General features: G+C 42.1%; 1 protein-coding gene across 6 annotated transcripts in view; it reads right to left on the bottom strand.

The window, feature by feature from the left end:
- Positions 1-18,708, bottom strand: part of ptk2aa (protein tyrosine kinase 2aa) — a 54,147-nt gene that overhangs the window by 14,481 nt on the left and 20,958 nt on the right. For 3 of the 6 annotated variants that reach the window (XM_062409643.1, XM_062409640.1, XM_062409644.1), the window contains 14 exons: positions 17,761-18,005; positions 16,346-16,515; positions 15,192-15,279; positions 14,723-14,802; positions 14,332-14,394; positions 12,383-12,437; positions 7,373-7,513; positions 7,057-7,134; positions 6,741-6,848; positions 6,291-6,408; positions 5,847-5,877; positions 4,871-4,935; positions 4,481-4,567; positions 619-675 (listed from right to left, as the gene is read on the bottom strand). In XM_062409643.1, coding sequence (XP_062265627.1) covers positions 619-675; positions 4,481-4,567; positions 4,871-4,935; positions 5,847-5,877; positions 6,291-6,408; positions 6,741-6,848; positions 7,057-7,134; positions 7,373-7,513; positions 12,383-12,437; positions 14,332-14,394; positions 14,723-14,802; positions 15,192-15,279; positions 16,346-16,515; positions 17,761-17,961 — 1,342 coding nt within the window. In that variant the 5' untranslated portion in view covers positions 17,962-18,005. Of the gene's footprint in view, positions 1-618; positions 676-812; positions 987-2,878; positions 2,897-4,480; positions 4,568-4,870; positions 4,936-5,846; positions 5,878-6,290; positions 6,409-6,740; positions 6,849-7,056; positions 7,135-7,372; positions 7,514-12,382; positions 12,438-14,331; positions 14,395-14,722; positions 14,803-15,191; positions 15,280-16,345; positions 16,516-17,760; positions 18,006-18,708 lie in introns of those variants that run through there. The other 3 variants (XM_062409641.1, XM_062409642.1, XM_062409646.1) reach the window with 3 other exon arrangements.

Below are 18,708 nucleotides of genomic sequence, written 5' to 3'. Positions count from 1 at the left end.
GAGCTGATGCTGCCACAGAATGGTTATAAAAGTAGCTTTTACAGGAACAAAGGTTAAACAGTTTATTTTATACTTGGAGCAGATGGTACAAACTCAGTGACACAGCAGGAAAATATGTCAGAAGTGTGTTTAGGGGAAGTCTGCTGAGAGAACCCAAAAAAAGAAAAGATATAAAGCTGCACAAATAGAGCAACAAGGAGAACGATAGAAAAAAAAGACTGTGTGGGGAAAGAAGAACAATCCACAGTTCTCTGCCCCAACAATCAAATACGTAGATCAACTTAAAAAGTGTTTGCAGGGAGGCTAAAGCCAAACGCACCAGCACATGAATGTATCCGACAGATGTAACGTGTCTCCATGAACCACATGTTTGAGTTGTAGCCTCTGTGACCTGCAGCCTGAGTCTCCACTGTTTACATAAGACGGCAGAGCTGGCCTGAATCTGGTCAGTCGCTAACAAACTGTCTAACTCCTCGTGTGAGGTGGAGATTCACACCACGCTCCTTTTTAAGAGATAGTAGAACAAAATGTATGTTTGTTTGTTTGTTCGTTTGAGAGCATAAACATTTGACTGAAGAACGACAGGTTTCTTGAGTGGAGACGGGAGAAGTTACTTACTGGAGGGCATGGTGTACGTGTCCTCTTCATCCACTATCTCTGCATAGTCATCAGTCTCTGCAACATCAGATAGTGTAAAATTAACTGAAGGTACATGAAAACAATAAAGAAAAGACACACACACACACATACATGTATATACATCACACACAAACACACACACAAAACAGTCGTGCACATGTTGCTCTATTTACCATACGTCCACTACGGTCAAACGAGTGCAGCAAAGAATACAACACTTAAAACGCAAAGCAGCGAACTCTTAAAACAAACTCAGTTTCGACAACTCCTGCACGAAGCAACACCCACGTAGCTTCTCTCTCTCCCTCTCTCTCCCTCTCTCTGTTACACACACACACTTGGCGGAGGAGGTCAGCTGAGCATGTGTTGTGCATATCTGTCTGTGTGAGAGCAGCTGGGGAGCAGGGAGTAGCCGGCCCGGGATGGAAAAGCAAAGACAGAAAGGAGAGAGTTCGAAGGGGACGGGTGGAGAGACGGAGAAAGAAAGAGAGAGACCGGGATATAAGAGGAGGAGAGAGACTGACACACACACATACGGTAGAAGAGGAGAAATGGTGTGTGTGGCTGTCATGTAAGCAGATGGCAGCGTTTAGGATCTGATCTGTGTCAGACTCAGAGCGATAGGCAGAGAAAGAGACGCAGCAGGAAAAAGACAGAGAGATGGACGGAGTCAATCCCAGCCAGATGGTGGTGTTTAAAATAAAATCAGTGTGCAGACTCAGCTGTTGGAAACGAGAGTCAAACATCTGCTGCTGTCCTGAACACCCCCCCTCGCTCTCTCTCTCTCTCTGTTCACTGCTATGGTTGGGGATTCATCAGGCTCTGTGGAAACGTGTCCCCAAACTGATCAGAAATACTTCTGTAGAACCGGTGGCTGATTTTCTGGATTAGATGTTGATGTTAAGGAGGCTTAAAAAAACAGTGAATCTTTGCCAATACAAATGAAACTGAAAAGTGCTGATTATTGAAGAAATAAAGAAGTTTGACATTAATGCTTTTTACACAAACTTGCTGAGAGTTAGCGTGGAAATCAGACCAATCAGAGAGCTTGTTTATTGGCTCTCGCAGAAGAGCCCGACTCTGCCCTCGCCAAGACCGATTTCCGTCTGTCCTGAAACTGATCAGGCCAGTCACAGCAACTTTAGCCAATGTTACTGATAAATACCAAAAATCTGCTCTTACATACAGATGGTTTTTCTCAGTCAGTTTCATCAGTGGCAACAAAATGCTTAACTTCTGATTTCAAACTATTCTCTGACTTGTTGCTGATAAAATAAAATCCGCAGCTCTGCTTCCACATAATGAGAAAACAATTTCCCACTGATGTGGACGTTTATGCTGTGAGGTCCATTGTTTGTATCGCTGCATATTCAGGCTCATGTGGTTTCTGTTCTACAGAGTAAACTGTTTCTAAGTTTGACTGGTCTAACTCCGTCTCTTTCTGCTTCCAGTGGAGGGAAATGTGTGTGTGTGTGTGTGTGTGTGTGTGTGTGTGTGTGTGTGTATGTGCATGCTTGCATGTGTGTGTGTGATCTAGTTTGCCCATTATAGTCAGGAATGCACCCGCTCTCAGATCCAGCAAACCTCTCCCTGCTCCACTGTGTGTGTGTGTGTGTGTGTATGAATGCGAGTACACGTGTGCAGGATTTTGCATGTGTTGTGTGGGCGTGTGCACGAGTGTGTGTTTTGTGCGTGCAGAGAGAAAGGTTTGGAGAGGTTCCCTTACAGAGAAAATATTGCTTCATTTACTAGTTCTGTTTTTTCTTGCGGTTATACGCAGACATATTTTAAATTTAGTGGTAATTCAGTGGCGATCCAATTTCAAAATAATCACCAATAGACATGGATACGGACACACAAACATCTTAAAACACAAATCTCAAGTAGAGAGCCACTGTAGCTTCTAACGGCTCAAACCCAGTAAAGCTACTGGTGATTGATTCATGTATCCAGTCATTGAAACATGACGAACAACACATACTAATCAACACTGCATATTATACATTTATTACCCAATAGACCACTACAGCTATTGTTTAAGAAGGAATGCATGCAGAAACATCAGCTCCCCACACACACACACCCCCCAATACACACACACCCCCCAATACACACACACCCCAATACACACACACACCCCAATACACACACACTCTACCCTTTGCAGGCGGGTGCTGTGTATTGCAAGACAAGAAAGAAGGAACAACGGAGAGATTGATAAACAACAGCATAACTTTACCATCCCCACTAAGATCTTCTGCAGGGTCCAGGAGAGCATGCAGGAAACGGGACAGCAGAGGAGGAGGAGGAGTGAGAAAGAGAGAAGAGCAGGAGGCATAGCAGAGAGGAGAGAGAAGAGGAGAGAGGAGAGGTTAGAGCATGAAAAGCTTTGAAACAACTTGGGAGATGTCGCAGGATCTGCAAAAGCCAAAAAACTCAGCGAGCAGTTAGTACAGATCCACAATATCTCCAGTGAGTTAACAGCTTCCATTAATGTTGTGAAGATGACATGGCAAAGAAATGAATGAGTGCAAGAAAACAGCAGCAGTGTGACTTGTTCTTAAGTTCTGGCATTGGCCCCTGTTTACTCTGGCAATTCATTCAGAGGATCTCCAATCAGGAGCCCATTTTTGTATGTATCTTTAGGCTCCATCATTTAAAATGCTTTGAGAAATGATTAGAAGTGGTCAAAAATAATTGAATTAAGAACTAAAAGCTTGTAAAGAAGCTTCACAATCTGAATTAGAAACTGAAAATGATATAGTTTGTTGGTTAATTAACTCTCTACCTTTAAAGCAGACGTACTCTGTTAAGTTACATTTGATTTAGAACGGGTTTAAAGTGACTAGAAGAACTAAAATAATATAGAAATTGAGAGAAATGCCTTCGCTCAACTGACTCAAGTTTCTACGTCTCACGACTTTCTTTTCTCTCAGTCGTCCTGCGAGCTACTGACGACAGCTGCCAAAGTCACAGACGGAGACACGAGGGCATCTTCTGACCCACTTAGGATGTAAACCTTACTGCAGGAAGCATTCAACTCATCTATTATTGACTTTAAAGTGTTTATCATGAACATTATTTCGTTTTTTATGACAGTTCTTGTCATTTTCTTTAATCACAGAGTATAATCTTGAGCTGATGCGTCACTACTTGGCCACAAAAAAGCTCTGCCTCTTTGAATGGACTGACATAAAATAACCAAGCGTTGACCTCAGCAGCCCTCGTCCACAGGCGCAGGAATAATCTGAATACTTTATCTTAAATGTGAGAGGTACAATGTAAAACAGCTTGAGAGTAAAGAATAAAAAAGTATCACTACTGCATTAAAAACACACACAAATCTCAAGTTTTATAGGCGATACCTCTTAGAGTCGTCTATTGGTGTCCCAGTTGTTTGAATGCACATCAGCTTGGTTATATGCAGCAACATGGACACCAGTTATTGTGGTTTAGTTTTGTTTGTCCTTTTGTGAAGGATTTAATTAGTTCAAGCAACCACGCAGCGAGGACAAAGAGAGTGGAGTAGAGGAGAGCATCCTGAAACTGTTTCGATCCACAAAACAATTGAGAGTTCACTTTAAAAATGTAAAAAAGGTGCCAAATCTCTGACAATAATTAAATGGCCATTCTTTTTGATGACCATATGAACCAAATTACTTCATGAACCAATCAAAGAAGCCAGAGTTAAACTTTTAAAATCCCTTCCACGGATGTTTTTACGGACATGATGTGAGTTACCCAATAACCACAAGGATTAAATCAGGCATTTTTATTCTCCCCACATTACAATTTTGTGGATACACTCCTCTACGAACTTTCCAATCAGGGCCGAGGATACCGTTGTGCGGCGAATCTGAACAGAAGACAAAGGGGAGGAGGAAACGCCGCGCCTTGGTTGGCTTAGGAGGCGTCGATGTCACTAGGTCTTCAGCCAATGAAGAAGTGAGGGGGAGAGAGGACAGAGGAAGAAAAAAAAAACACAGACAGAGTGAATGGATGAGGGGAGGGATGTGTGAAAGACCGAAGGGGGGGGAGGAGGAAGTAAACAAAAACGAACGCAGGAACAGAGAGGACGGGATGAGCGAGGGAGAGGAAGTCCCCACAGAGGAGAAAACAATGAGAGATGAGAAGAAAAAAAGAAACAGATGTTGGGAGGACAGGAAGAGAAAGAAAGGAGCGAACTGACGGAGTTCATATCACCTATAAATATGTTTTTTAATTATCTTACCTGAGACGGAGATCGCTCTGACTCCGCTCCTCACCGCTTCCGACTTCTTCTCATTGTTTGACACTCTGGAGGAAAACAGAATACGGTAAATTAGACAAGAATGACACATCAGCATCAGAGGTGAACACTCGGTTGACACAACATAAACAAACCGACGCCGATTCGAAACAAAACAGCGATTTCCAGCTTCAGATTTTCAATAAAGGATAAAACCACGTAAAGTGTTTTTCACATTGAGCACTGTTTAGGATTGAAGAAGTAAACGCTGTTATCGCTGTAAACGAACCTGCACTGCTCAAATTATCTCCCTGTCTTTGCCATGGTCCCTCTCTCTGTCATCTGAGCTCCGCTATCTTTACATCACAGACTACAACGGACGGAGAGAGAGAAAAGGCGGAGAGTGGAGAGAGAGTGAGCGTACGACGGACAGAAGGAGGAGGAGGAGATTTCTAGAGTGTCTCAAAAAACCCTAAGTGGAAAATATTTGGCTCCTAAACTTTATCTCCTTATTTGACCAGAGACGGAAAGAGAGAGGAAGAAAGAAAAGAGAGCGAGAGAGAAGGATTGGAGCTTAAATGACCTAAAGTAATTGAAAAGATGTTAAATCTGTACGTCTGATGGGCTGCGTCCAGACGGACTCCCAGATAAACAAACACAATGAGCTCCCGGCTGAGGTCACAGTGTTTTCTCTGTAAATCTTTTTAAAGCCTAATGACACGGAGCCAGAAATCCTAAATAAGGATCATTTTGGAGGAAAAACATTAAATACAAGGTTTCGACTGTTCCTTCTGATGCTATAAATGGGCTATACAAATACATTTAATTGATTGTTTGTTTTTTTTGTCTTAAAATTTTAGAATAATCATGTTTCTGGTCTGCTAAACTTAAAAATAAAATTTCCTCACACAGTCAATACACAATGTTCATGTAAAACAGTTATCTTTACTGTTACAGTACTAAGAATAGTTGGACTTACTTTGGGATGGAAGGAAGCGCTCTCTCTCCCTCTAGAGGATGAAAACAAACATTATAATGTGTTGTGACTCAGGCAGGACCTTATACACAGCACACAGGATGTAATCACACAGTTTCTTAAGCGTATAAAATACATTCATTATACAGCTACATCAGGACAGGATGTAAATATGCCCATAGAAGGGGACTTATGCTGTAGTTCAGTGAATCAGTGAATCAGCCTTTATTAAATAGAAGCACTTTAAAACCAAATAACAAATATCAGATTACTTTAAAGACAAATGTTATTATTGAGAAATATTCTTAGTGTTGAGGATAATGGCAGAGGTCATAGTTTTAGTTTGTTAGTTTTTGACAAAAAAAATTTGTATCTAGTGCACAGTGTCCGTGAGTATTATCTGATACTGGGGAACAGATGAGCTAGAAAAAACATACTGTTTCATACCTTTCTGATAACGGACGATGAAGGAATGAGTGTCCATGGAGACGAGTCGACAGTAGCCATCAATCAAGTCTGCCAAGTTCTCTGCCATGGTGAGTGATGCTGTTGTAACTGTGAGAGGCTGAATGTACACACACACACAGACACACACACAGACACACACACAGACACAGATGTGGCTTGTTACAAAGAGCCATTATCTCAGAGGACACACACATACTCTTCCATGGCAGAGCACACTGGGGCTTTCCAGCTGCTCCTCGTTTCAGAGGAAAACTTCTCTCTCTCAGTGGGTGTCTAAGTAAATAAATCCAATACTTTAAAATGTAAGAGAAACAGAATCCGTATATTCCTACAGCTGTGGATGCTTAGAAACTCTTCCTCGGGTTTCTGACTTGATTGAATAAATGACATGAGAAACTGACAGCGAGCAAACAGAGAGACTGTCCGTACCTCAGCCGCTCCAGCTACATTCAGCTGTAACATGCCTTTCCTGTCCTTCTCCTCCATAGACGAGTACTGGATGGACTGGACCTGGTTAAAGTTTGCTAGATGGGTGGGCTGGGGACAAGAAGAGAAACACAGACAGAGAAGAAATAAAATTAAAGTTAACGTTGAAAGTTAATCCTGTTAATTCATTATCTATAAATGGCTATTTTAATCTCAGGATTGAAGGATGAACTTTCCCTTTAAATTACATTGCTGACACTTAGCTTAAAAACTATTTGGATACAGAACTCTATCAGTCGTGATCCCAGAAGAAACTCACCGTGGATCCCTTGTCTGTGAGGTAGCTGATCCCTTCCTCTGGCCCGATGGCTAACTCCACCTGAATCACCCAGCTCGACTGGTAAGAGTGACAAAGAGTTGGAAAGAAAGAAAAAGGAGGAGAGAAGACAAGGAAACACATAAGAAAATCTCATTTGTTTACTCACTCATAGCTTACAAGACACGCCTCTCACATCTGTGATACATGCAACACCTCATTCTACCAAAAGGGGTCAACCTTGCACAACTAACCCAAGCTGTCACACTACTGTACATGAGGACACAGAAAAGTGAAGGCAAGAATGGAAGAAACCTACACCCAGGGCACATTTGAAGCACTCTTTGTCGTAGCGGTGGACCGGCGCAAGAATCTCCAAGAACTTGAGGATGCACTGTTCGTCGTTGAGATTGGCCACCTGCTTGAAGGTCTGCTGGATCAACTTACGCAGAGTTTTAGCCTGAAGACACACAGAGGAGAAGAATGGAATTAAGGTCAAGCAGTCATCGTAGCCAACATTTCAACAGGGAGAGGAAAGTTCATGATATTAGTGTGGGTGTTTTTCTTTGTGGGAGGAGTGACTGTGGCTCTAGGAGAGGAAGGCATTGATTGACTATTAGGCCACTATGCTCAAAGTGACCTCAGCACTTCAGTGTAGGGGCACTCACAGTTCAGATCAATACCTTCACAGAGACACATTGGTGCCGTCAGTTACCACTCGATTTAACAGCAAAGAGCTCGTCTGTTTATCTCTATCGTAAACATCGAGCTCGCTATACAACTCACAAAGTGCTCTCTAACACAGAGTGGCACGTACAGTCACACGCTCACAGCTGATTTATTCAGGTTATGTCACTGCAGAGAAGACGGATGCAAAATAAACATCACTCTAGGAACATTAAACTGCCATTTACACACCTCTACAATCACCTCTTCAGACATAACAATACAGTTCACACACACACATGAGTACAATATGCCAAACATAATCCTCAATATCCGATGTATGTCTAGAGAGCCATTGCTTATATCTGGATTTACTAAAGACCTTTTTGACCATTTCCACCCCACTTCCCATCTCAGCCCTTTACATAAATCCAGATACAGATTCACTGAACAAGGGACATTCAAAAGTTTATAGGTGACGAATGATCCAAAACCCAAATACACACTCATAAGCTGCTTTCAGACATGACCAGAACTATGGATTTTTTTTACGGAGGGTTTTTCGCGGACCACTTCCAGAACCTTCCCTGCGAGCTCCTTGGTAATATGTCTAGAATATGATTGATGTGCTGTCAACAAAAACATGTGATTTCCCTAGAGGGATATATTCTTCATGTCCTGTCTCCTGTACCTCTCGCCTGAATGTTCTGGACATCTTCCTCTCGTTGTGAAGGCATCAGACTGCACAATCTAATGCTGCGTTCTTCATATGCAAAAGGCAAAGTTAGGCAAATGTCTGGTCCCAACTTTCCCAATTTCCAAATTTTTTCATGTTTGAAAACAGCTGTAAAGTGAGATGACACATTAACACAAGCGCACAGACGAACCAAATCTATAAATAACTCTCCATATATAGATTAAGATAAGGATTAGAGGGGATTTAGTGCGGTACAGACTAGGCTTAAAAAAACGTGCAGATTTACAGTAGACTCAGGCATCAAATTAAGGTCATTCAGCACATAATAAATCAGCACTTTCAAAGCTAAGATTATTACAAAGAATTTATATTAATTAATAAGTTATATTGAATTATTGACTAAAAATGTGTTGCAAAAACTCAATTGGTTGATTTGGTGTGAGTCTAATGAGGCTTAATATCAACTTATCACAGAATGTTCAATCTATATAACACAGTGTGTATTTTTGGAGGCTGAATTGTTCATATAATAATGGCCAAATCCAATTTTCTTTTCTATTATCTATTGTTTTTCAACCACTATGTATTTATATAGTTTTTTTTCATTTGTAAATACAGCGAAAGCCTTAATATCTATACTTTATTCAGAATTACATTGTCAGCTGTCGACTTGCTAAGCCAGAAGGCTCCAAAAACTTAACACGATGCACACACACACACACACACACACACTCGCTGTGTGTTCAGCTCTGCGAGTGTTTGTGTGTCTCAACACATTTTATAATACACATGATTACAGAGAATAATGTGTGTGCTCGTGCTCTTGATAGGATCACGGTTGTCATTCTTAGAATTCCAACATGGGCACACATACAGATATTGTTAGTCCCACGTGTCCACCCTTCCTGAGAGGAAGTGCATCAAGTGGCTATCACCTCAAAGGCCGACCACTCAGTAGTCAAAGCACTTACACAGTATGTTTTTTTAATTTGGGTGATATTCACTAGTGTGTTTATGGCTGAAGAACTGTCGGCCTGCCTGCGTGTGTGTGTGGTGTGAGTGTGTGTGAGTGTGAGTGTGTGTGTGTGTGTTACATGTCTGTTTCCTCTCCTGCTGTGATTTGTACCAGTGGTGCCTGGAAGCAATTTGGAGTTTCGGTCGTCATCAAGTAGGTTTTTGCTTTTACTGCACAATCGAGCGATACTACACATCTGACAGAGTGAGCCTCGGTTGCATTGGGGGACTTTTGGTTTAGTTTCTGAAAATATACCCATAAGTGAAAGCCTCAATTATTATTCTTTTCCTTTATTTCTACTACGAGTCATAAATCCATAGACAGTCAGTCTGACAGATTGTCAGTTGGATAACTGGCATCTACTAAGGCAGTGGTTCTCAGATGTGGGTTCGCGGACCCTCGGGGGGGGCACATTTTCAGGGTCTACATGAAAAGTTTTATATCTTTCTAAGACATTTCTCTCGAATTGCTCTTTCACATAAGTGGGAATAATTTGTGTCTTGTTCAGGGTCCTTGGCTGAAAAACAACCAGTACTCCACACAACCTAGATCCAGTAAATTAGGATTAAATCTCTTTAAACAGTATAAAAAAACCTTCCTGTGCTTTTTTTAGGATTTTATAATGACATTTAGTGAAAAATTATAGCGATCTAATATGTGATAAGAAGAAAATGTGATTTAATGTCAAAATGTTCGCTAATATGTCATCGGAGTATGCCCCATGCAGTCAGATAGTTCACCTCTAACCTCTTCCAGTCCATAACACTCATCCTGAATAACCATTCAAATGTGGGCCTCACTTTAACTAAAACATTTAAAATTGGTTGGTACACGTTGGAAACCTCAAAACTCACTCTGCATAAGTTTATGGTCACACATAGGTGAATGCAAACCAATACGATGGTTTAGAGTTCACCAAAGTTGAATTTCACGCAAAGCCACGCTACGATTTGCCACGCCACAGGAGGAGGAAGTTTATTGGCCTCCTCGCTCGCACAGATGTGAAAGGAAGTGAAAGGGAGGCGAAGGTTAAAAGATCTGCGAATGTGTTACGAGGCCAGAAGTGTGAAATGGGGGGAGATAAGGGAAGACATGCAGCAAAGCGCCGTTTCAGAACCGGACCTGTGGCTGCTTCTGGAGAGCTGAACCCCCCCATACATGGCACCCAGCTCTACAATATATTCACATCTTTGACCATTATGTACTTTGAGATCATCGGTCTCTTCTGTCTATTCAATTTTGTGTCTAAAGGTCAAAGGACTTTGTAAGGTGGATTTGAAGTTTCTTCTTAATATGGTTTTGACTATTTCTTTATTTGTGTATGTTTTATGTACATGAATTTGTTTGTATTATATTTTTATGAAAAAAGGAGAAACATCTCAAGCTGGAGCCGGTGGGTCAAACTCCGATCCCCAAAGCAACCATAGGGTCAGCTTTACTAAACCTGGTGTCCAGCCTGTCAATATGAATGAACAGACTCTGACTCTTTATAACAGCTAACATCAGTCACTGTTTACTACCACAGCCATCTGCTCTGGTGTGTGTGTGTGTGTGTCAAGTGGAGTCCATTGAGGGGGAATAATCCCATTAAATGACTACCATTCTCTTTCAGCAGAGTGACCGACTGAAACGTAAATGACAGCTGTGCTCGCTCTATCTCTCTCTCTCTCTCTCTCTTTCTCTCTACACACACACTCACACTACACACACATACAGACACAGAAAGAGCAGCAGATGTATCAAGCCTGACATTTGCTTTAACATTACTACATATTCTTCTTTTTAGAGTTTCTCTATTAAATATACAGATTAATCAAGGAACAAGCTTTTCAAAGTAACTAATACCTCCACACATTCTCTTTACTTACTTGTACTATATATTTAAATGACCTATAATGACATAAAAATTATATTTCAGAAGGGACCTCAAGTCACATGTTAGACTGCATGGATGCGTGTGTTTTGTGACGTAATGGGAGAGTGTGTTCTTATTCCAAAGAAGGAAAAGAAGTGTGTAGATGTGCAGCTGATGAGTGGGGAGTCAGTCGGGCTCGGAGGAGTGAGTGGGGGTGTAGTCCTGAGGAAGGCGCACATTGTCACCTCCCCCTCCCTTCTCATTGTTGTAAAGAGAAAGTGGGTTTATACATGACCCGAGGGTCGCACAGTCCCGCTCCCTCTGCAGAGCATCTGTCTGCCCGCCTGCTGACATTAAGACCTTTTCGGGTCACCAGGCCTTTCTTTTACACACACCCACACACACTCACACACATGGTCCCTTCCATTCAACGCGTGCCGTAAATTTATCACTCACAGACACTGTTTATTATGCAAGAATGCCCAGCCATCACATACAAACATGCTCAGCCAAAATCAAAACTGGCTCACTTAATTTAACATAATAGTTCATCAATGTGAATAAAACTATAAAGGGCTGGGAGCTTAAACTTTGTGGTGATAATAGGTTGTATATGTTTCATCAAGAAAACATCACTTCCTGTCTCTGCCCGCTGCTTCACCTCTCGCCTGAATAATGCGGAGGATTTGTTGTGTCTGAGCAGAGAATCTGTTGCGGTGTGCATGTGTGAAGGGCAGACTACGGGTGAACCGTTGCAAATTCTCAAAATGTTACTCACAGGTCATGTCTGAAAATGGCTCATGACTACTTCATATTCAGTCAGACCAGACTGTGTCTGATGACACAGCAAGTAATACATTCGGGGAAAAAAGCGTATCAGAGAAACCCTTAGTTATACCAGAGAGCTGCTGTCCAAACCACAGGCTTTGGTTTCTTGTGGTAACTGAGCGACTCCAGAGGGGTTACATGAAGCCCCATGGTAGCAGCTACTGGGTGTGGAGCGAGCACTACCTATATATACTTCTTTCAGTAATATTTCAAGCGGAGAAAGTGAATGAGTGAAAAATATCTCCTTAGAAAGTCTCATCATTCTCACCTTGACTGAATCCAACAGGTCTTTGGGGAAAAAACGCCTCAAACCGACATCTTTCCTGTAAAGAGAGAAGTAGAGATAAAGAATGTTTATTATACTGTAATTACACTGAGGAATGTTAATTGTCAGGCACTGCCGTCTTTATCTGATCTTATTTTTTCCTCCGCTGAGAAATAACTAACAAGAGCTACAGACAGATACGATGAGGCAGACCGCGACTGAGCACCAGCAGAAACACAACGTTTTGTGACTAAGCGCTGACTTCAGAGCGCTACTCATCTTTTCCTACGAGACGGGGACGAGGGAAAAACAGAAACATAGAGATAGAGAGAGGCAGGGGAAGAACACAAAAAGGGAGACCACAGAGACAAAGAGAGATGAAGGGAGCTAAAACAGGAAGCTGGCTAATGATCCAAACTACTCTGGAGAAAGACCAGTAGAGATGGAGAAGCAGAGAAAGAGAGCGAGGCTGACGTCATCCTTTCTCCCCCTGCTCCTCCAACATAGGTCAAATATCAGTCTCGAACTATTATTACCATCACTGCTGAGAAAAAACGACTGATTAAACGATTTGCATTAGTTCATAAACCACAGGGATGTCTGCCAACTGCAGCCAGCTGATCACCATCAGGAACATGGGTTGTGTTGCTGTGTAAGAGGAAACAACTAGTCAGCAGTTTGTATTCCTGAAGCAATAATGTGGCAAAGCGAAGAAATACAATCTGCAAAAAGTGTCTCTGTTTGGGTTTTGTGTGGACAAACGTTTGACTCGTGTAACTGAAAACAAGTCAGACTGTAAACAGAGCACAGTGAACAGAAGAGTGTATGCTCGGATATCAGCTGTCTACACCGGAAGCCCCAAAATACTGGCCGTTGACTCCACTGGATAGTTCATTATCACACGATTGGCTCCAATTGATAAACATCCTGCATACATGGAGAATAAAGTATCTGATGATAACAAAAAAATTACTTCATATTTCCTTAAAGGTTAAATTATACATCTGCCAAAGACATTTCTGTTTCCCTTTAAGTGGTACAGAACTATGAAGAACTGAAGGAAATGATCAGGGAATTATGGACTTTTAAAATGTTTGCTTTTGGACGGGGAAAAAGATAAAGGAAGGATTTCAAACAATGAAGCTAACAATTCGTGAAATATCTGATTTAAGTTCTGATTGGAGCCAACAGTGACAAACACCACCCCAAATATATAGGAATTCATTTTTTAATCCACTAATGCTCAACACATGCCCACGCAGCCTCACGGCCAACTGTCAACCTGGTTTACCAAAACCCCGACAGCACATTTTCTTTCCCCTTTTCTCGTTGGTTTGTAACAGTCACGATACAACAGCTTTTTCCAATCAGCAGGAGATGCGGTGAGACCGAGACACAAAGCAGAGAGAAGAAGAACACGGGAGGAAAAACTGACGAAAATAGAGGATGAGAGCGTCGAGAAGAGAGACGGATGGACGCAGGACGAAGAAGAGACACAAAGAGAACTCAATGGAAAGACAGTGTGCATTCTTCTTGGTTAATTGGAGAGCTCGTTAGGCGGGTGGACAAAAAGAAAGACGTCAGCGGGAGAGGACAGCTCATTAATATCAGACCAAATTAGAGATGAGCAGCTTTAGGGACGGAGTTTGTCGATGCTCTTCATCGACATCAATCTATCGGGGAGTTGTTGGTGGATCGACAGATGAGGCAAACACGACAGAGTCAATAATGAACGAGTGTTATGAGCGGACACATGAAGGACAAATATATATCGCAAAAGTGAGATGTTAAGGTAGTGTTGAAATGAAAATGCAAATTGACACTTCCTAAATGTTCCTCAAACTTTCTATGAATGGCAATATTCTGCACCTAAAACTGAGATACCCTGTTATTTTTGGGCATTATTTGGGTGTATGCCTCTGTAACACTCGGATCATGCAGAAAATACTCACTCGAGTAGTTCATAGTTGGATTTCTTATCCAGGGCGTTTCCTCTCATCTCTTTGAAGAACCTCCTGGAAATGAAAGCAGAGGGACCAAGAGAGTAAGAACCAGGTCAGCTCCTTTCACTGAATACACCTCCACGTCCAAGGGATAATAAAGATTGGTTGTTTCCAGTTTTATAACAAATCAAAACAGGGAAATAAGAGCTTAAATAGAAATAGCTGTTGCTTTGGAAAGTTACCATCAAAGTTATTGATGGTGTCAGTGTTACAAACAAATACCAGGTGGGATCAAACCGTTTCAGCTTTTGATTTAAGTAGAAATCAAAACATATAGAAATTATAACACTGAATAAGCACTGAACTTGACTAACTGTTCACTGCTGTGAATGTGTCTTACCTGATTTCTAGACAGCCCAGTTTGAGAGCCACATCTTGTTCTACCTGATCCCCGATCTCTGTCATGTAGTCATTCTTCACCTGAAGGACACAATTACAACATTTATTTCTGGGAGCGAACTGATGACCCAATGGTCAAGGCACGTACATGGGAAAACAAGCCCTTGTGCATAAGGGCTGTGGACCATTTACTGCATGTCATCCCTCTTCCCTTCCTGTATCTCTACCACCACTATCCAAAAATGCCAAAAAGATTACTTAAAACATTTATTTCCTCATGAGACAAATGGCATCACATCTATTTCTCACACACATACACACACACAGTCCTACTGACCGAGTTTAACCACAGGCTAACACACACACGCTCTTCCTGCAGAACCATATGTCTCGGTGCTGCCTGCTGGCACAACATGAAATATGTCTGTGCGTCTGGGTGCCTCTGAGAGTTTGTGTGTCTGTGTGGGTACCTGGTGGTAGAAGTAGTTGAGTGTAGGTTTGTCTTCTGTAAACTGCTGCACGAAGCCCTTCGGAAGATAGCGGATCCTTAATTCATACCTGCAGTGGAAAAGAAGAAGGGGGGAGTGAATGTTATGTTATGCAGAGCTGCACTGACGCCATTTTAAATCAACCAGTAGCAGAGACTTGAAGGGACAGTATTGTAAACGTTGGGGCAAAGTTTTTTATGTGAACCACTACTAAATTTTGTAAATGAGTTTTAAAATAATCCAGTGAGAAGTCAGCTACTGCCAGGGAGGGAAATGAAGAAGCGAGACAGACAGTAGGAGGAGAGAAGAAAAATAATATGCAAGAATGCAAATGAGCAGACCGACTGAAAGATGAGAAGAGCAGAGGCAGAGAGAGATGTTGACTTGGATTGACAAAGCAGGCATCTGGTTCTCTCTCCCCGTGCCAAAGGTCTCTCGCCTTACAATGGCATTAGCGCCACGGCCGCCACAATAGGGGAAATATATAGCAGAGCATTAACATCCAAACTGCTGAACCAACACAGACACACTGCAGCGCACACGAGCCCTCGCATCACTACACCACAGACGGGGTCCCACTATTTTACATGACTCTGTTTGACATAAATCACTAATGCTGCTGTGGTGTACAAAGGAGCAGGCTGCACTTTGGAGGAAACAGTGTAACTGAATTCAAAAGGCTAAATAAGTCATGTCTGACTGAGACAGGAGGCTGTTTGTAAAGTGTAACCTCACAGTTGGTCTCAAGAGAGAGAGAGATCGCTGAGGCCAACAACACCTGCATCAGGATTATAGGTAAACTTCAACAACAGTTACTTTCTAAAATCTCTGGTAAAGCTAGGACACTAGATTAGAACTTATTTAAAAGGTCAGGTTAGATAACTTCACTAATCTCCAAACGGCAAATAGAGAGAAATCAGAGAGTTCACAGTGAACAACATACTGAAGACAAATAACATATTACAACAGGACGTCCCTGGAGCTCAGAAGACTGCCTGATCTCTTCAATGTTAATGCAATTGATCAATCAATACATAAAATACCAATGTCAAGGGATGTAAACAAATGAATCCAAAAGACAACACTTATCATAATTATTGATTATCTTCCAGTTGCACAAACGCGTATTCTCTTACCTCCACTCCTCGTTTGGTCGTGCCTGTTCGTATTTCTCTCTAACTTGGGAAACGCCCATATCGGGGTGGAGCCAGTGCACCTGGTCTCTGGATTGGCTGTTGCTGAGGTGCAGCCCGAAACAAGACGTCCAGCGCACTTTGTGGATGTCCACAATTTTCTGGATGATTCCCTGGACACAGAGAGCAAAGAATTTCATTTTGCGATCAAATTTCAAACACTTTCCCCCCCTTTATCTGAAGTGGTGCTATCCTGGTTGAAGGGTCCCTGCACATGTTCAGTAGATCAGTGTTAAAGCAGAGAAGTTCAGTGAACAAAAACTTTGACCAAGAACTCCTTGTGCCTTGGCATCAGGTCAACGAGGGCATCAGTCTATCCATGTGTGTATTTGTCTATGCATGTGTGTGTTGCTGATTTCATTTCATTAAACATGACGTTCCCACCCAAACAAGTTGACAGACATCATACACACACACCCCATAATGCTCAAAGAACCATGTGCGTTGACTTGTAAAACGCTAGGGGGTCTGACCTAGATACTAAAGGAAGGAGTGACGGGAGAGGAGAGGAGGATGAGCAAGGAAGAAGAGAGGAGAGAAGATGAGAGAATAAGAGAGGAGAGAAGAGGAGAGAAGAAGAGAGGAAGAGAGGACGATGACAAAAGTTTGAGCAGCACTAAGTAGTTTCAGCCTCATGGGAGTGGATCTAAAAGCACTGAAATGTAAACATACACTGGGACACGCACACACACGCACACACACGCACACACAGTGTCCTGAGGTTACATGCATTCACACGTCTCATTGTTCTTTATCTAAGAGGACAGTTGGGACCTTGAGCCAAGGACAAAAAAACAAAGATCCACCTTTAAAACCACTGCCAGAGGAAACATACTGCAGGTGAAGACAGCCTCATGAACATTTCTGCACAATGCAATGGAATCTAATGATGTTGCCTTGCACAAAATACTGCCAGCGTGAGAGTTGCAATGGTCACTAATAGTCGAAAAAGCCTCACAATATTCTAAGTACACCCATCATTTATAGAGTTTAAGATATAAATTATCGTAGTGCTATAGTGTGATTGACCTTAAACCGATCCACTAATAAAGTTTCAAAATAAAACTGTGCCACAGACCTCAAGTTCTGTCTGAAAACTACTAATGATCATCAATGAACTACATAGTTACAGTGAAGGACTGTAATTCATTTGACGTTGACCCACACACAGAGTCCTAATGCTCTCTACTACTTAAACACCAAATGTGGCTGAAAATAATCTAAAACCCTTCAGATTGAATTTTTAATGCCACAGTTTGGCATCAAAACCGGTTTAGGATTAAACCTAACTACTAAGCGTTTAACTATAAAGTGTCCCTAATTTTTTGCACATACAGTAAGAGTTCATCTCCTCTCACCCTGACATCAGTTGCGTCTCCATATCTGATATTGGACGACCAGCAGCTGTTCTCAGTGTTGGTCTCAAAGTGGTGGAAGACTTTGAGAACCCTGTCCACGGAGCCGGCAATGGTTCGGTCTGACACCCCTGCGCTCAGCCGCGACTTGGCGCCTCCGAGGAGGGCGTGGTTCAGGTTGGGGTCCAGGTAGGCCGTCGCCATGGTTTTCCTCGCCGACACAGCAGATGCTAGGTGTCTGTCATATTCTGAGGAGGAGAGAAAGCGAATCGGTTAGAAAGATGAGGAGGAATGAACAGATGAATGAGAGGAAAGTGAAGGAGATTCTTTAACTTTGAAACTCTGAAACCTTTGCTCAATTAACCAATCAACGATTTAGCACAGGGATTTCTGATGTAAGGTGGATCTTTAGTAGAATAATCAATGTGCATGTGTCAGTTGTAACCCCAGCAGACAAAGTGCTACACTGATAAAGTCGTGACATCTAGTTAGCATGAAAGCAGAGGGAGAGCCACATTTTACACAGAGGAGCCAATTATATGGCAAAGATCCTTGCACAAGTCCTTGTTCAGTTAGTTGCAGATTGTTCACTGTTGAAACATCTTTAAAAAACTGCCAAAAACATTGTTAGTGAGTGATGAGAATATATAACAAATACAAAAAAATACAACTTCAGGGATAGTGCACTTCAGAGGCCAATCAGATTTAAGCTGAGGCTAGTTCCAACACACCCCCTGCCCCTGCCCCGGATCATGCCCTGATCCCAATTTCTAAGACTCTCAGATGAAGTTCGATCAATGAACTCACAAAACAGTTTGTTCTCTGCCGCTCAACTAATTGCTGCGGCTCTGGCTCGTTCAGTTACATAACTCCTCCTCTCTCTGCTGTCGGCTACAGATTGATGCTGTTGTATTGTCTTAAATCCAGCTCCTCTTGTATTGCAGAGAAACT

Source organism: Platichthys flesus, chromosome 17 (assembly GCF_949316205.1).
Source record: "Platichthys flesus chromosome 17, fPlaFle2.1, whole genome shotgun sequence".
Lineage (NCBI taxonomy): Eukaryota > Metazoa > Chordata > Actinopteri > Pleuronectiformes > Pleuronectidae > Platichthys > Platichthys flesus.
This window is presented reverse-complemented; position numbering and strand designations above follow the sequence as displayed.